This window comes from Erigeron canadensis, chromosome 1 (genome assembly GCF_010389155.1).
Source record: "Erigeron canadensis isolate Cc75 chromosome 1, C_canadensis_v1, whole genome shotgun sequence".
NCBI lineage: Eukaryota > Viridiplantae > Streptophyta > Magnoliopsida > Asterales > Asteraceae > Erigeron > Erigeron canadensis.
In genome coordinates, this window is record NC_057761.1 from 30,996,321 (window position 1) to 31,014,168 (window position 17,848).

The 17,848-nt window shown below is 34.3% G+C and overlaps 1 protein-coding gene across 4 annotated transcripts; it reads left to right on the plus strand.

Moving 5' to 3' along the window:
* Positions 1-1,929: 1,929 nt before the first annotated feature.
* LOC122585468 (E3 SUMO-protein ligase SIZ1-like) lies at positions 1,930-15,992 on the plus strand. 4 transcript variants are annotated; one of them, XR_006321711.1, is made up of 18 exons: positions 1,930-2,074; positions 2,196-2,231; positions 3,808-3,888; positions 6,691-6,733; positions 6,904-6,982; positions 7,209-7,356; positions 7,679-7,809; positions 9,243-9,311; positions 9,679-9,766; positions 9,841-9,916; positions 10,685-10,758; positions 10,875-10,982; positions 11,170-11,331; positions 12,524-12,628; positions 12,712-12,792; positions 12,891-13,464; positions 14,018-14,172; positions 14,678-14,763. XR_006321711.1 is itself a non-coding variant. In XM_043757596.1 (18 exons), exons 2-17 carry the CDS (start codon positions 2,205-2,207, stop codon positions 14,812-14,814), a joined length of 1,983 nt encoding a protein of 660 aa, XP_043613531.1. In that variant the 5' UTR covers positions 1,940-2,074; positions 2,196-2,204; the 3' UTR covers positions 14,815-14,817; positions 15,710-15,992. The 4 variants fall into 4 exon arrangements, 3 of the variants coding, with proteins under 3 accessions (XP_043613531.1, XP_043613530.1, XP_043613532.1); XM_043757596.1 differs by lacking the exon at positions 14,018-14,172 and adding an exon at positions 15,710-15,992 and having other exon boundaries at positions 1,940-2,074; positions 14,678-14,817; XM_043757595.1 differs by lacking the exon at positions 14,018-14,172 and adding an exon at positions 15,699-15,992 and having other exon boundaries at positions 1,943-2,074; positions 14,678-14,817.
* Positions 15,993-17,848: the final 1,856 nt, after the last annotated feature.

A 17,848-nucleotide genomic window follows, 5' to 3' on the forward strand; every position in this document is an offset into this window, starting at 1 on the left:
CCGTAGCTAAATTCATTTCTTCCGATGGTAACCACGTTTGTATGACATTTCTTGGTTGTGGTTCGTCTTCGCCAGCCACTTTTTTCCTATGCCGCCTTGGTTTTGATGGTTGAGGGGGTGGTTGTGTCTCTTGAACTACATCATCATCTTGAGAATCTAGTGGTGGAGTCTCAACTAGCCTTTGACGATCAAAAAATGAACCGGGAGTGTTTTGTTGGCTAGACGACCCACCAAAAGTTTCATGTTGGCTCGAACCACCCATACCCATACCCGGACCCATACCCATACCCATACCCGGACCCATACCCATAAGCGAACCCATACCCATTTGTTGATTAGTAGACATATGTTGATTCAATTGGAAAAGTTGTGGGTTATTGAGTAAATTAAGGTCGTTTAACATATCGGGTTGTTGATTTGGGTTATTTGGACGTTGACTATGATTACCCGGGGTTAAAGGGTTGTTGTTGAAGTTGTTGTTTGGAAACATTTTTGGTTAAAGATAAAGAAGATGAAAGTAAAAAAGGAAGAAGAAAGGGATATGTGTGTGTGAATTGTAAAAGGGAAATGGAATGGAAAGGATTTGTTTTAAAAAAAAAGGGGAAATTTTTTTTTTTTTTTTTTTGGTCAAACTAGCCGGTAGGCATTTACTCCACCTCGGTCAACGTGATGGTCAAAGGAAGAAAGGGCGAGAGGGAGAAGTCGAGCGAATGGGTTGTCGGTCGACGGGGGTGGTGTGGGGAGCGACGGTCGGCGAGGGAGGGCGAGGGTCGAGGGTTTCATGGTCCACTCCGCTCAGTCTAATTAGCTATATCTAATTTCTTGTGTTTTAATAAAAGAATTAAAAAATTTTAAAAGTTAATTAATAAATGATGTCATAAATCATTTAAGTAAAAAAGAAAAAAATATAAGAAAAGTATCTGAGTGTGTATGTAATTTGTGACCAACTACTATTGTATGAAAGAAACTTTAGTCGGGTTCATTGTATGTAAGTAACCTGTTAAAACTGAATGAATTGTGTAAACAAGTTGATGTAGAGGTCTCTCATTGGGCCATGTATTAGATGCCTGGTGGTGCCACCTTGATTTCTTACACAATTCGTTCAGTTTTAACAGGTTACTTACATACAATGAACTTAACTAAAGTTTTTTTCATACAATAGTAACTGGTCACAAGTTACATATACACACAGATACTTTTCCCTTAAGATATATGAATGACTATTATGCTATGTTCTTGAGTCCATATATTTTTTTTTAAAAAAAAAAGTTATATGATAAGAAAAGATAAGATTCGATCATTTCAAATCATCCCAATAATGGAAGTAAGATTTTTTTAAACAAAAACAAGTAAAACTTCCTTTCAAATCATTTCCTTTCTCACTTTAAAAAAAACTCAAGAACCCACATTGTTTTAAAATCACTTGGATTTTTTTCTTTTCTCCCTTCACAAAAACTAAAGAACATAGTGTTAACACTTATTTTCGTTTTTAATCACATTATCCTTCCAAATTAATTTATAATACCCTATAAAAGAGGAACTCATCTATAAAAATCTCAAATAAAAAATTACAAACCATTCTTCTTTATATTTATTAATTTTAAAACATTTTCACTTAATATATTTATGATACTCTTAAATAAATACAAGTAATTTACAACATAAATTTTCCAATATTCAAAATAACCACACTACCTACTCTAATATCAGTTACTTTTATATTTACCATTATTGTCGCCTCCATCAACCGTCATCGCTACCATCACCATTGCCTATCGCATTACGCGAGCACATGACTCGTATATTAAACGAAAATATAACTGTCAACGTTTCACCTCCCGTAAGTAAGATCTGATATTGTTCTGGCTAATGTTGTTCTGGTTGTCCGACTAGGGAAAACCTGAATACCACACTGACACTATAAATACAACTAGACCAAACCAAAACTAAATAAAAATAAATAAATAAAATATCATATTGATATTGATAGATTGCGAAAAACCCTCGTTTGACGTCCCTCTGGCCCCTCACTATCCGCTGCTGCTCAGTTAAACCTATATAATTAACACACACAGTAATTATACACTCACGATCCCTAATTTACCTGAATCCTAATTATCTATTATCTGAAATATTTTTATTTATAATTAACTTGCATTTTTTTGTTTTTTGTTTTTTTCCTTCTTTTAAATAAGGATTTAGAGATGGATGATTTGGTTCCTGAATGCAAGGTAATTTCTTTTATCTTGCTTTTTTAGTTTTTATTTTTTGTTAATTGTGATTTTGTATCTGTATTTATGAATTATATATATTTGTATATAATGTGTTTATATATAATTTGTATTTATGAATTTTCTTAGTGTGTGTCAAACTTTAATCATGTGCAACTTTCAAATCTTGTGCATTTATGTATCTGTCCAATCAAAAACTTACAAGCGGCAACTTATATGGTTGGCACATATACCTGAATACATACAATGCACAAGATTTGAAAGTTCATTACTGACAATGCACATGATTGAGGTTCGATACATACTTTGACAATTCATGTAAAGTTGTTTACATTTTAAGGTACTAATCCCTTATATATACGGGTTGGTTATTGTAAAATAAAACAAATCTTATAGTAACCAAGTAGGGAAGAAGGAGAAGGTGACACGTGGCACGGTGATTCGCCTTTGCTCAGAATTTGAGGCATAACTGCCATGTGTCGTGCGAGCGTATGTGTTTATGAGACGAAAGCGAAAACGATATTTTGCAAAAAAATGTACTTGCTCTAACATTTTGAAATTGTAGTATAGTTCTTGAATCATGAAGGATAAATGGTGGTAGTGAACGACTGTTAGTAAAGTTATCGGGGATAGTTATAATTGATACGATTTTTTTCAGTTTTTATAACGGAGTGACTCCAATACAGTAATCTGCAGCGAGGCACCATTGAGGTGGTGTAGGAATAGGTTTTCTTTACTTTTACGGAAACTAACTAATGTAGTTTTCAGCCAGACGAAGAAACCCCAGAAAGTAAATTCATTGTACAAGTGAAAATACATTTGGTAGTTTAGAAACTTGTACTGTGATTTTACTTACAAAATATTTGGGTTGACGTTTTTGGATCATATGTAAATTTAGAAAGACAGTTAATAAGATCAAATGTTAGCACAAAATATGCAAGTCAACGGCCTTTCAAAAAAAGTCAGTGAGATCCGTATCAGCCTCTGCTTGTAAGGATGCTTTATGCTTTTTGGGCTGCCAAAATTAAAAGTTATTGTCTTTGCATGCGGATTGGCCTCCTTCTTTCATAAGTGCTTTGTTTTGTTCAAATTCAAAAAGTAAACATTAGTAATTTCTTCCTAGAAAGTCGAGAGTCAATGTCTAGGATTAATAGCTTCCCTCGTCGCTCTGAATAAAGATCGATTATTTCACAAGGATATCATGATAATGTGTTATAATCGATAAGCTTTGGGGCTTTGGGCATAGCATCAACATATTGTTATTTATGGTTGGTGTTGAGATAGATTATATTAAGTCATATCTATGATTAAATGAACTACTGAAAATTCACAAAGACCACACAGCCTTGGGAGAACTAACAATGCTTGTATGCGTCTAGTCGAAAGGCTTGGCTTACATTTACATCAAGTAGTCATTTGTTTATGTGCCTTTGTGTATCTGTAGTCTAAGGTTATATGTATTTCCATTTCTGGATAGTTATATGTTAATGTGCTTCTCTTTTGCAATTTTATTTTGTTCTCCTTCCATGTTTCATATGATATAGTATTATCCTAGTAACAATGTTTTATCAATCAGAAAAAACTGGCACGATTTAGAATACAAGAGCTTAAGGATGTACTCAGCCATCTTGGTGTTCCGAAAACGGGGAGGAAGCAGGTAAAATCTTTATAGCATAAATATTACTTTCTTGATTAGGGAATAGGGATCTTGTGAATGCCGCACGTGAATCACAGGCTGGAGTAACCGTTCTCTGTAACTTCAAAACCATTTGTTCGGGTTCTGGTTATCTATTTAATTTATACTATAATTATGGCTATGTAATGTGATTTGGCATGTTCTGAAGGGAAATATATTTATTTGAAGTTCTTTTTAGGCTATATTTTAATACTTGACCACATATGCTTGAGTTTGTCTAATTTTGGTTTTGATTAGAGAAAGTCTGTTTAAAGGGTCATGAAAACACGCATATTGCATGAAAGCCAGTAATTTATGCAAATTTAGAGTAGCTCGCTGATTGCCTCGTTCATTACCAATTAATGCTACACAGATGTTTCTTTTATTTGAAATGAGCTTGTTAAATTGGGGCCTGGTATGTTTTTGTTTGATTTCAAAAAATCAAGCTTTTGCTAAACTTACTATCGTCTTTTATACTTGTAAAGGAAAAGGATATGCATATTTATTTGACCTATCTAGCTTTTTATATTTCACACTATGTTACAAACACAGACACAAAAAGTTGTTAGTTTTTGATCTTTGTTTTGGGTGTGTATTTGAAAGACCAAGATATGGAAGGGTTTAAAGTTTAATACTTTTATGGTATTAGGTTTTCAAATAAAAGATGAGTATAAGCCCGAAATTACCTAATATATCTCAAGTAGAGATGATTAAATTTAAGCAGTAAAATTAATAGAAAGTGAAAGCTATTATGTATCATGTATGATATGATTGTTCCTTGCTATCTAATTTAATGCAAGTAATTATATCGTCATACGTGTGAACCATAAATCATAGTACTGCACTTATTAATTGAGATCATTTCCCCGTTATACTTTTAGTAGCAAACACTGCTTATTTACGCATATTGTATTGTTTTGATAGTTTGTATTGACAATCTAATGTATGTACCTAATGATATAGTGGTTTTACGCTGTTATAGTAGACCACATTTTGATTTTGGCTGTTAGCCATTTGGCACATTATCGCATGTTCGATTTTTTTCATCCCCATTTTGTTTTCTAACTTCTAGAGTATGCTCTTATGGTTGCTAGACAAGTCAGATTTTTTCTGTAGTTCATCCTTCTTCTTTTATGTCTTTCCCCAACAGTATTATCCAAACTTAATTTAGTGATTTCATTTACTTCATATTTATGCGTAGAATTCTCCAATTGTCAGGGAAAGAATATCGGGATTAGTCTTCTTGCCATTGCTACTATTTATATGTCCAGAATCTATTAACCAGTATATTTTTTTGGCCAGTCAGATAACAAGACAAGATAAGAGAGATAGGATAAATACAACAGCCAATGTATAGTAGTTCGGACAATATTTTATTCCAATCCACTCCTCGCTACTCCGTAGATTTTCTCCACTATAATTAAACATTCTCTTGTGGCGGAATAGCATTGCTCACAATTGGATTGCAGCTCTACACCACATTTGATCAACTAATTAAAATGTACAACCTTAGTTCAGTCAGTACAACTGTCATAAGCACAGTTTGCGAATTTTAGGCTATGTTTTAAGTTTGATTGATCAATGATGAGTATAAAAATAATTGAGAGGATCTAAGAAAATTTTTATAGTTGTGTTGGATATAAGCGAATGGCCGACATGGGTATTTATACCCAAATGTGAAATCTAATGAATGGTTGAACAATGTCTGTTCAAGCTCAAATAGGAAAAAGCATTTAATGTGTTGATGTTACAGAAAACAACTACCTATTGTGTCAGTTGGACAGAAGGCCCTTTGACTATTTTCATATTTATTTCTTCGATTTCTCGAAGTTCTTTTGTAATCTTCGAGGGTTATTCTTTCTGTTTTTTCATCTAATGTTTTCTAAAAATATGTTTTGGAAAAGGGTTCTTACTATTTCCTGCGAGCATAGCATGATGAGCCCAATTATGGCAGTTCCGGATGAAAGGGCAATGAGAGTATTGAGAAAAGGGATTTCCCCAGGATGTCAAACTGTAATATAGGATTACGCCTTTTGTGGCAATAACATGTCTAGATCTTCCCAATGCTTCCTAGCAGTTCTTTAAAACTTTTTCATAATAAATTAGTGTTTACATAGTTCTGCTTTAAATGCATGAACATTAGGTTTTGTCACACTTTTTAATGAGTTTTTCCAATGAGGGTAATAAAGCTGATGCATATTTCATGTGGTTTTGTTTGTTGACTTCAAGAAATTCGCACTAAAGCACTACAACAATGCACAATCCTGTCAAAGGTGGGGTATGGGGGAGGTGGGATGTAGATAGTCATACCTCTACCCGAGGGTAGGGAGGTTGCTTCCAGGAAGACTTCTCACAAGAGTGTGTAGCAGGATACGAGTGTGTGTGTTTGTGTATACCCAACATTGCCCTTTCTATTTGCAGCTTGAGCAATTAGTCATTTTCAAAGACTAAAGTTTAGTTTGTTAAGTGCAGTCACAAGCCAAATGGTGACTTTTTAAAGTTCCAAAAGATTTAAATCGGCTGAGAAACCATTGACCTTGTGTGCCCTTTGGACACAATCTGACCCTTCCCCAAGGACCAGCTGCAGGCAGTATTCACCTATCATTTGGTGCCATCGTATAGCGAACTTGTAAAGTTGTGTGATATTTGATATTCTTCACAATGCCAGAGTCACAGCTTTATCTGCTTATAAAGTATTATATATAAATGGCATTAAATCCACATATTTTGAAGTACATGACTAGATGATAAGTTTACTTTAATTTGCATCCTTTTCTAATACAGGACCTCATGGATAGGATTCTGGCTTTGCTTTCTGACGAAGGAGGTAAGCATTTCTATCAGATTCTTGTTTTAGGCCTATTTTCTAAACTTTGTCATTACTATTTGTATACATGGAATCTAGTTTAGTGTCCTTGTGTTGGATGCTTTGACAACCTCAGTTTTTATGTTTTTAAGTGTTTGTTCTTATTCAGTTTTTTCCTATTTTGTTTCTAGCATCAGGTACTCATGGTGCGCAAAAGAATAGATTGATTCGAAAGGATGAAGTGGCAAATATAATTAATGAAACCCACAAGTAAGTGTTTATTGGTTTGTTTTCAGATTGGCATGACAGTGGATCATGCTTTCTGTAACAACAATATCATTTGTACGTATCATTTATGTCCCGTTCCTTCTACCTTGTTTCATAAATCTTGATCTTTCCCAAGTTAACCCCTGCTGTCATTCTGTTTTTGCACAAAAACAAGTCAACGTCAATGATCCTTGCTAATATTTAATATTTGTATGTCTTATTGTTTCAGAAAAATGTCGCATATGTTGCCAAATGATACTGTAACTGGTGGACGTAGTGTCTCTGACAGTAGCATCACTGCAACTAAAGAGGAAACAGTGGATCAGAAAATGCGTTGTCCTTGTGGTAGTCCACTGAAAACAGAGTTCATGATTCAGGTTTTACTGCGTTTTGTCTTCTTATTGTCTTTAATTTTATTTCTGTCCACAGGCTTTGTAGTCTCATTCCCTTACATTTTAAAATTTTTGAGTTCTTCTGATTGTGCTATAATGCTTTTCACAAATGTTCTTTTTTTATGTTTGGTGTGAACTTAGATGTTGTCAGGGTTGTTTCTATGCTTCGTACCTGAAACACTTTTATGAGTAGTTTTTTTTTCTCTATAATTCACGGTTTGCAGTTCTGTTCTTGTTTACATCTTATAAAGTAGCACTTTTGAGTGTCATCATGACTTTTACTTATATGAAGTTTGTTTCTTTTCAGTGTGCAGATTCACATTGTCAAGTTTTACAACACATTTCCTGTGTTATTATCCCAGTGGAGTCCACCGAGGGAGCCCCACCTGCTCAGTCTCAGCATTATTGTGAAGTTTGTCGAATCGATCGATGCGACCCGTATGAATTTATATGTCATTTTTCATTATTTGAACTATGTGGTTATTAATTAATTTATGCTACATGGTTTGGTATATAATCATATGTCCTTGTTACCAATTACACAGTTCGAGTAACCAGAATACTTAGGAAATCACAAACTAATTAGTAAGCATGAAGAAATATATATTACTTTCTTCCCAAAGTAATGGCCACTTCACCTTTTTAGTATCTCCCAAACTAAACGTAAACTTCTAAAAGTGGTTAGATATAATTGAATAAGTTTCCAATAATACTCCTAATTGAAATTAATGCTATAAAACTCAAAGAAGCATTGAATAAATGGGCAAAAAGTGCCATATTAGTCAAATGTAAGCTGTAATATTCTCATTTTCATAAACTGCGTTTATTTGTTTAGTGTACAATAGTTTTGGGATGGAGGGAGCGATGAACACTGTTTGAAGAGTTTCCGCAACATACTGGTGTACTGATGTAGATTTCACTTTGCCTATGCTCATTATGAACTTGAAACATGTTAAATCATTTATTGTTTATCAAGATACGGTTACCTATATTAAGAATCCTTTAACTTTATATGCAACCCCATCTTTAGAGTAATTCCTACCAATATGCCGTAAGATTGATGGATGCCTTTCTATAGCATGCCAACTGGTTAAGCCGAACTGTGCAACACACCTCTCTAAAAGATCCTATATAACTTGCTATTTATATATGGTTCGTCATTTGTGTCAAGTTTCTCTTATCAGAAATTAAATATAATCTCTCAACAAGTACATCTGACATAATCACATTGCATATCCGTATCAGAACCCCTCTTTTACAAGCTTAATACGTCAGTTAAAGAAACAGAGCATGAATAGCTAAACTTAATGTGAGGATAAATATCAGTATTCTCCAAACTTAATTTAGTTAAAAGTTTTTAAGCTACCTCTTCCCCATCAACTAATGATATGTACTTAAAGATAATATAATCATTAGTTCATTACTAAAAAGCCTTGAGAAATATTACTGTAATTAAGTTATACTTAGCAACAGATAGCATGAATAGCTAACCTTAATGTGAGAATAAACATAAGTATTCTCCAAACTTAATTTAGTTAAAAGGTTTTAAGCCACCTCTTCCCCATTAACTAATGATATTTACTTAAAGATAATAAATTCATTACTAAGGAGCCTTGAGAAGTATTACTGTATTCAAATTAAGTTTAGCAAATAATTGAACACTTCGAAATGTTTCTTAATCAATCTGGATTTGTATTACATATTTTGTTCTGGCATAACACACCTCCTTTTTACTTTCTATAACTATATATTTTTGCTGAACAAAATCTAAATATATGGTAACTCAGCATTCAGCAGCTTCTTTATCGTTTTTTATCATGTTAAGGTGGACCAGCTGACTTGGTTTATATTATGGAAATTTATCTGGTCAGATTTTGGAAAACGTTGGCACACCCTTTATATCCTGTTAAGCTCCTTGTCTCAAGTACACCGGATGATGGGTAAGTTAGTTGGGTTTGATCTTTCTTATTGCTCGAGTATTTCATTCCTTTAGATTCTTCATGTAAGATAGGACAACTGCTAATTAATGTTTTCAATAAAATGCTTTGGATTGTATTCTCGATTTCTAGTTAGTACAGTCAGTTAAGTAGAGTGGTTTTTAGCCTCCCAGTTTGACTAAACTGAGGTGTGGTTTGTGCATGGATAACCTCGATCTGGGATAGTGGTTTGCCGAGAGCCCGAGATTTTCTGGTGGCATGAACATTCCATTATATCATAAACGTTGTTTCTTTTAAAATGACTAGGAACTACATCTTACTTGAATCTCTAGCCTCCGAGTTCATTTACTCCCAAACTTGTGTTTCTCAGTTCACAGCCAATACAGACTGCGGAGACAGGCTTCCAAATCACTAGAGCAAATGTACATTTGCTGGAGAATTCAGGATACGATGTACAGGTGAGATTTGTTCAGTTGTATTATATCCTTATTGGTTGTTTAGATCTTTTATGTATTCTTAATTTCTTGAGCAGGCATGGTGTATTCTTCTCAATGATAATGTTCCGTTTAGGATGCAATGGCCTCAATATTCTGATCTAAAAGTCAATGGTATATTTAATTTAACATTATCTAGGGATTATTGAATATACATATATATATATGTGTGTGTGTGTGTGTGTGTGTGTGTTGTGTATATATATATATATATTGAGAAAAGTGAATTTGTGGCTGTTTGATACCTAAACTTGGGTATAGAACCCCTCACATACTAATTTTTTAATATTTATTGTATAATGAATAAATGATTGTGCCCCCATGTTTTTTATGGATCATAATACTAAGATGTGAGGGGTTCTATTACCAAGCTTAGGTATCTAACAGCCACATATTCCCATTCCTCATATATTATATTATATATATCCAAATGTAATTTCTAATTGTTCTGAATTGGTGCCGGATATAAGAAATCTATCTTTATAAACGGATACTATGATACATTTTTGAATGTAATATTGGTAGACTCATCAGTCAGACATTCATACATTTCATATCTGCTAGATACTTATTTATTTGATATTCTCTTTACCTTTTTATATACTTGTTCTGCTCTTATACATCTTTTGGAAAAGCTAAAAGAATTTTATAATACTTGTTTGGTTTTAATTTGGCTATATTCATTCTTTTGTTAACTGAATATCGTCATTAAGATGCTACAAGTTTTTTGTCACGGATTTACAGTTACTTGATTGAATTCCCAAAGGCAATATATATGTTATGTCTGATTAGTATTTGAGGGATAATGCAATGGTGGATTGGGAAGGCTGACAATGTAGTCTAGTAATTATGCATTGACTTTAAAGAAGTTTTATTGTCCAGGCATCCCTGTAAAGACAATTAACAGACCTGGATCAAAGATGCTTGGAGCCAATGGTCGTGACGATGGTCCATCAGTAAGTTTTATGTTATTTGTTACTTGTTTGCCTTCATATTAGCCTTACTTCATTATTTGAATTAGACGAGAACAGTTGGCGTTTTTGTATTGAAACGGATATTGTTTTCCTTTCAGATAGCAGTGTTTCTGGTGGAGGGTTATAATAGCATTTCTTTATCTTGCTCTGATGCTCGTACATTTTGCGTGGGTGTCAGACTAGTGAAGCAACGAACTGTTCAACAGGTACCTTAAGCTATTTTGCATTTGATGCCATTTTGCTACATTCTTTCTTAAAAGCATGTACCAAATGCAGGAGATCTTTCCTGTGAAAAATACTTGAATATGATTAGTATAAATGCAATTATTGTGATCTGATTTTAAGTTTGTATTTTCTTATACATCTAATTTTTTTTGTTTACTGTCTTGTTAGGTTATCAGCATGATTCCTGCTGAGCAAGAAGGTGAAACTTTTACCGAAGCTGTTTCTCGTGTTTGTCGTTGCATTGGTGGTGGAATGGATGCCACTAATGATGATAGTGACAGTGATTTGGAGGTTATTGCAGATAATGTCACAATTAATCTCCGGTGCCCTGTACGTCTTCTGTACTTTACAAGTTCTGTAATTTAAGGTGTGTTTGGTTTGAGCCTTTGAGGTTCCAGAATGAGGCAATGGGTGTTTAAGGGGATAGGTTTTGCAAAATGGGGTTGTAAATGAGCCGAGATACTCGCTTTTATAGTTAAACAATTCTTCTGATACTCTAATTATGGCATGGATCGTTGTTGTTGGGTTTTTTTTCCTTACCTACTTTACAAATCCAAATTCCAAAATCAATTTGGTGTTTAGGTTGTTTTTAAAAGGCAATCTCCTTTATCTAGAATCCTTGATACCTTTTTTTTTCTTTAATGAAAGTATAGAACAAAGGCATTTGTAAGTTACTTTCTTGTGAGTTATAGAGTCACTGAGCTTGAGTTTTTATAAATGAGCTCAATATGAGCTGTAGCCTTATAAAAGCCTAGGTGAGAAAAAGATTGATTGGTCAATGAGCGGAGCTCGAGCTTAGAAAATGTAAGCAGAGCTATAGTTTCACATTTAAGTCTTGAAGCGTGGCGAGCTCAATCCCTACTATTAGAAATGAGCTGACCTTGACCCTTGTTGAGCTCGGGCTTGGCTCTGCTTGTGTATTCTCTAGTATTTTACATTTATATGATAAGTCAAAAGCCATGACATACCTGTTTTTGCAAATCCACCCCAATTGGTGTGTTTTTTTTTCTTCTAAATCTCATCCCCTTCTTCTCTCTTCTTAGGCTTTCACACACCCTCTTCTTTCTCTCTTTAACTATCACATACTGCCCCCAATTTTTGTTCTAAAAGAAATTTCAAATATAGTACAAATCCAACTTCTAAAGTAACATCTTTTTGAGACATCATACTCCTAGCTTTCTTTCAAACCTGTACCCAATTACAGTCTCACTTACATAGTTACATGCCAAACACACCTTGAAATCCCTGCTCCTGTGAGAAGGTTACCTGCCCTTAAGTGTCTGAGAAATATCAACCCATGTTATAAAGGAACAGGCGTATTTGTGTTCAGTCAAAATCTGTGCTATAAACCTTGTTTAGTGATAGGTCATTGAAGTGAGTATACGGTTTGTACTGTACATCATTATAGCTTCTTAGTGTTGCTTATAGTATAATGATTGTTGATGAAACCATCAAGTACTTTCCATATGTTAAATGTTTGGTGGTTTTGTGACGTATTATATTTTGTTGATATCAATGCTAGATGAGTGGATGTAGAATGAAAACTGCTGCTAGATTTAAAGGATGCATCCATCTGGGTTGTTTTGATCTCCATACTCTTGTGGAAATTAACCAACGGTCTAGAAAGGCAAGCTCTTACCAAACTTGACTATTCTGTTTTAAAGCTATCTTTCCTCTGGGTTGTTTGCATGAGAATCTTTTCTTTTGCAGTGGCAATGCCCCATATGCCTAAAAAATTATTCTCTGGAAGACATAATCATTGATCCGTATTTAAATCGTATCGTAAAGATGGTAATTTTATGCTTACTTTTCTTTTCATAATGTTCTAGTTTTCTTAATTTAACATTAAAAGCACTTGATTCTCTTCTGTGTATTATATGCTATGAAAGATGCAAGCTTGTGATGAGGATGTAACTGAGATCGAAGTGAAATCCGATGGTTCGTGGCGTGTAAAGACTGCACGTCCTTCTAAGGATCTTGAAAAATGGCACCTTTCGGATGGATCGTTGTGTGCTCTGGAAGCTAATGATGGTTCAAATATAGAAGTTTCTGCTGTCAAAAGTGAACACCAGTTAGAACATGGGAATGTGAACGGGCTTTCGAATGGTCACGGAAATCATATAGAAGAGTACAGTACGAACTATGCACAAGAAATAATATCAATGAGCAGTGGCTCTTCTGATGACATGCAGGAAGATGAGTTCGAAAGTGTGGACCATCCTTGTGTGATGGATTATACACCATACAACCATAACCAAACATCTGGAATCACAAATAGAAGTTCTTCTTCATCTATAGGAGATCCGAGTATTATTGTTCTCAGTGATTCAGAAGAAGAGAATTTTGATACAGTTACTGCAACTGGAGTTGCTGTACCGAGCCCACCCAATGGTAGCTTTAGTTCACTCACTGCTAATCTTGAAACTCCTGATATTCATGTGAGAGATGCTGTAGCTCCAGATGGTATGTCTTTTTTCGGCCTCTTCAAACATCATGATCTTCATATTCAGTTTCTTTATGTCTTGTGTGAAATTGAATTATGACCACATCCAGTATACTCATTTCCTTTTTGTACAGATGTAATGCAATTATTTAATTGTTGTTCATAAGATGTAGGTTAAATATGTATACATCCGAAATAAGATACATGGGTCCCTGATATGATCCCACATCGGCCAAGTATGGGATTGGTTGGTGGTTTATAAGTCAAGGTGTCCCCTCCTCCTTTGAGCTAGCTTTTGGGAGTGAGTTCTACACCTAGCTTATGGCATGATGCGAGCCTATTATGGGATTGGGATGGGTTCGTATCAGTCCCTTCTTTTTGCTAAAAACACTCTAGTAAGTTAATAAGGGTTAATTGCGTAGAAAGATAACTAACTTAGTCATCATTTGACCAGGTAACAGGTACAAATGTCCTTAATTTGAAAATATAGTAAGTTTGGGGGTTATATGCTAGAAAACAAAGTCGGTTCAAGAATAAAAAATTTGGACCTAAGCTTGCTACCTTTCTACGCAGATAACATAATTATGATGCAACTGCCAATCCAGAAATCATTCTGCTGTTACTTTAGAAAGTAACATATCACCAAGTTTCATGTGATTAGTGGCGTGCAGTGAAAACTTAACTATGTCATGACATAAGTTACATAGTTACTATTCTTCAGTGGCAGTGTAATTCTCTAAACCTATGAATTTGGTATTCTTGTGCTAGATGAAAAAAACCACCTTTTTGTTGTGCCCTTAAATTCCTTGGGTCCTTACAGAACATTAACCTTTGGCTAATGTGATAGTTTCTTTACTTCCCATCTAAAGTAGGTTCTTGTAGACTGTATTCAGGTCATAAGACCCGATTGGTATTTTACTCAGAAATACAAAATCGGCCCTCTTTTGTGAGACATTCGTCTCTCTATAATAGGTTTTTGTTGGTGAGCCATCTCTTCCTTTGATGCCCAATTAACACTAATTCAGTAGTAACTCAAGCGTATTGCGCCATACCTTAGAATCTCTAGTTACAATATAATCCCAATGCTATTATTTGTGTGAAACAATTAATAACTAAATTGTTTTACTGTTGTTCTTATGCACGGGTTTAACATCAGGGTGTGGTTTTTGAATTTGTAGTGTTAAACTGGAAATTAATTATAGAGAAATCTCATAAAACTGTTTTGTTTTACAGCATCATCACGTCCTAGTGGGGAAGCGGAAACTAGTGACATAAGTAATAACAAACAGTCAGGTGACCCATTCACATTTCCTCGCCAGCCAAGGTCTGTAAGGAGGCAGCATGCAACAAAAAATGTACCAGGCGATTAAAAGGTACTGTAATAACAATAGCAAAGTAGTATTCTTTTTCTAAATGTTTGCTGCACTATATTGATTATAAGCATTAACTAATACTATCGATGCTATTTATTTTGTGAACGGCTAACGAATAAATCTGATTTACCTGGGTACCCAATGGCGAAAGGCGACGTCTGCGAAACGCAGATAGCGATAGGTAACCCAAGCAGTCCATTCCATTATTTCCCAATACCGCTGCACCAAATTGATGGTGATACTATCCATGCTATTAGTTGTCCAAGTTACTTATTTAATTGGTTTTTTTTCGCCTTGCATCGATAGTTCGTTGCAAATTGAGTCATGTTAAATGTTCTCTCAGGGCATAGGCTAGGGGTGGCAAAATGGTCAGGTTGGGGCGTGGGTCAAATGGGTTCTAACCATTTGTATATATATGGCCGTATGGCTCGAAGTCTCAAACTTACCAGCTCTCTTATACTTAACAAATATAAAAGCCTACTGTAAGGTTATGCATCTCTAACTCTAATATGATTATGCCCTATCAAGTAGTTTTACAAACTGCAATTGTATCCCATTACGTTTCATGGCTTATGTTTTACTTGATGATATAATGCTCTGCTATATTGTGATGTTATCATAATTTATTACTTAGTTTATCATAAGCTTATTGGTTTATGTTCTATTTATTTGAACAATCTGGACTATTCAATATTTTCAAAGGAAATGGAAATGATGCCAATTTGGTATTTGGTAATCTATCTGTAGAATGCCATTCATTTGAGCTGCTTTTTAAAGCTTGTATCTAAAAATGCCGAATGTTGTTATACTGAGAAATCATCCACTTCTCATTATGTATTGCTTTTCCTTTCGGCTAACTTATGTGGTTTTATATAAATCAGTTCCCTTGCAGGTGGCCCTCCATTTGAGTATATGTGGCGCAATATAATCTATAAGCCAAACTTGTAGTTTCTGAAGGATAGCGGTAGTAATTTATAAATGGGCTACAATAGGTATAGTTTCATATTTTTCTTTGTTTTGTAAATTGAAGATGCCCTGCTTCACAGATCTTCATATTTTTGTTCTTTCAAGAGCCTATGTAAATCCTAATAGTTTTCTTGTACATATGGTGTACTGTAAACCTTAATTTGGCGTTATGAGTTTTGGTTGGCAGTTAAAATGCACATTTGCATTTATCTCCATACATGTTCTTTCCTGTACCTTCAGAAGCACAAATGGTTAGACTGATCTGAATTTAATTGTGACAGCCTGATTAATAACATTACCTTGATAAAGAAAAACATTAAAAGTATGCAAGCATCATTGTTATTTATAGGACAGACTGACTGAGCGACTAACAAAGAATTTTACTAAATTGAAAAGGTTGGTTCTATATCTATTTTTTGTTTTGTTTGAAACATTGTAAATATAAACCGATTCTCTAAATATGCATAAAATCATACCTTTCACAAATCACTATCACAAGTTATAGATATTACGATAATTATTGACAGCCAGTTTGGTCGTGTATTGTGCTTTTCTATTGTCGTCTTTGTGAAATACTACTCTATAAAATAAACTACCATCTCTTTTAAGTAATTAAGATTTTGAGGAGTCCACCATATTACCTCTTTTTTATTCACAATATCTTCACCTATTTACTTATAATACATTTTTAGAAATAAATTACAACATAAATCCTCCAACTCTTAAACAACCATATTAACCCCTCTTACAACAATTAGTTTACGTTCACCACCATGTCATCATCAACATCACCGCCGCATATCGACGCCACCACTGTCGCCGTCGCCACACTTTCGTCGCTACCACCATCACCGTCGTTTTTACGAGGGCATCCGTCTAGTTTTACTAAAAACTAAGTTATCCAAATCTACAAGTAAAAATGTCCAAAACTGTACAGTTTATATGTATGTTACTTTATGGCTGTATTTTTATACAAAAATATGTCATGTATTTTACAGTTTCAAATGTAACAGTCGAGATTCATGTAACATGAATGAGTGAGGTTTTTTTAATGTCGTCATTGGCTCATAAATCTCAACTTTTTTTCTCGCTGTTTAGGCACGTTTAGTTATTAAGCGTTTGACTTGAGATATATTAGTTGAGTTTTTAAAAATCTTGTTTTGAAACAGGCTTGCCTTAGAGGTCTTGAACCTACATCATTCGGCATTCAAGTTACCTTTATGTATTGCTTGGTTAAAGAATCTTGTTAATATGCTTTAGTATTCCTCTAAGGTTGGATAAGTGGTTCTGGAGACGGAGGTCAAAGTATCTATTCTCATGGCTTATAAGGCTGTAAGTTATTTTCTATCTTTAGATAGAACTTGAAAGCAGTCTATCTACACCGTCGTCGTATTTGTAAGACTGTATACAACTAAACTTCTTACATACACCATCGAGGTATTATAACCCAAAATCCGTAAAAGATGATATTGGGTGCTAACTATTTACTTCTATGTATTCCTCTATAAGAACAATTAAACTCATTAGCCATACCTAGTTCTCTCACGCTTCTTGATAAAATTACCGACGAACTAATTAAGATACTCTGAAATTGCAAATTTGTAAGAAAAAAAACAAAAATACTTTAACGATTATTATATTTAACATCTTTTAATTGGTTGATATGACCAACGTGTTGGAATAAACATGATTCGATTCGAGTGATAAAACATCCCCAATCATCCTGTGGAACCTGTAGGAGCATAAAGCATAATTGTTATTGATTTCGGGTTCCCATAACAAGGTGATTGAGTAATAATGGGATGATTAATTCGGCTGGAACATGATGCACGAATTTGAGAGGAATACACACACGAATTTTAGGGTTTATTATGTGTTAGGATTAACCTTAACTTAGGGTTAATTACCCTCTATTTATAATGAGAGTAATTACACATTCAACCGTCTAGTATTTACACATTCAACCCTTATGGTGTTTAATGTGTGTATCATTAGTCCTCTTAGTTACAATCACCTAATGGGAAACCCTATACTACGTCTCTAAGAGTAAATACGCCCATCATAT

What these genes read in the sequence shown, in the direction of transcription:
- LOC122585468 (XM_043757596.1), top strand. Translation starts at nt 2,205, where the DNA reads ATGGATGATTTGGTTCCTGAATGCAAG. An exon ending in GTCGTGACGATGGTCCATCA is followed by an intron (nt 10,759 to 10,874) that starts GTAAGTTTTATG and finishes TTTTCCTTTCAG; the next exon opens with ATAGCAGTGTTTCTGGTGGA. An exon ending in AGCAACGAACTGTTCAACAG is followed by an intron (nt 10,983 to 11,169) that starts GTACCTTAAGCT and finishes CTGTCTTGTTAG; the next exon opens with GTTATCAGCATGATTCCTGC.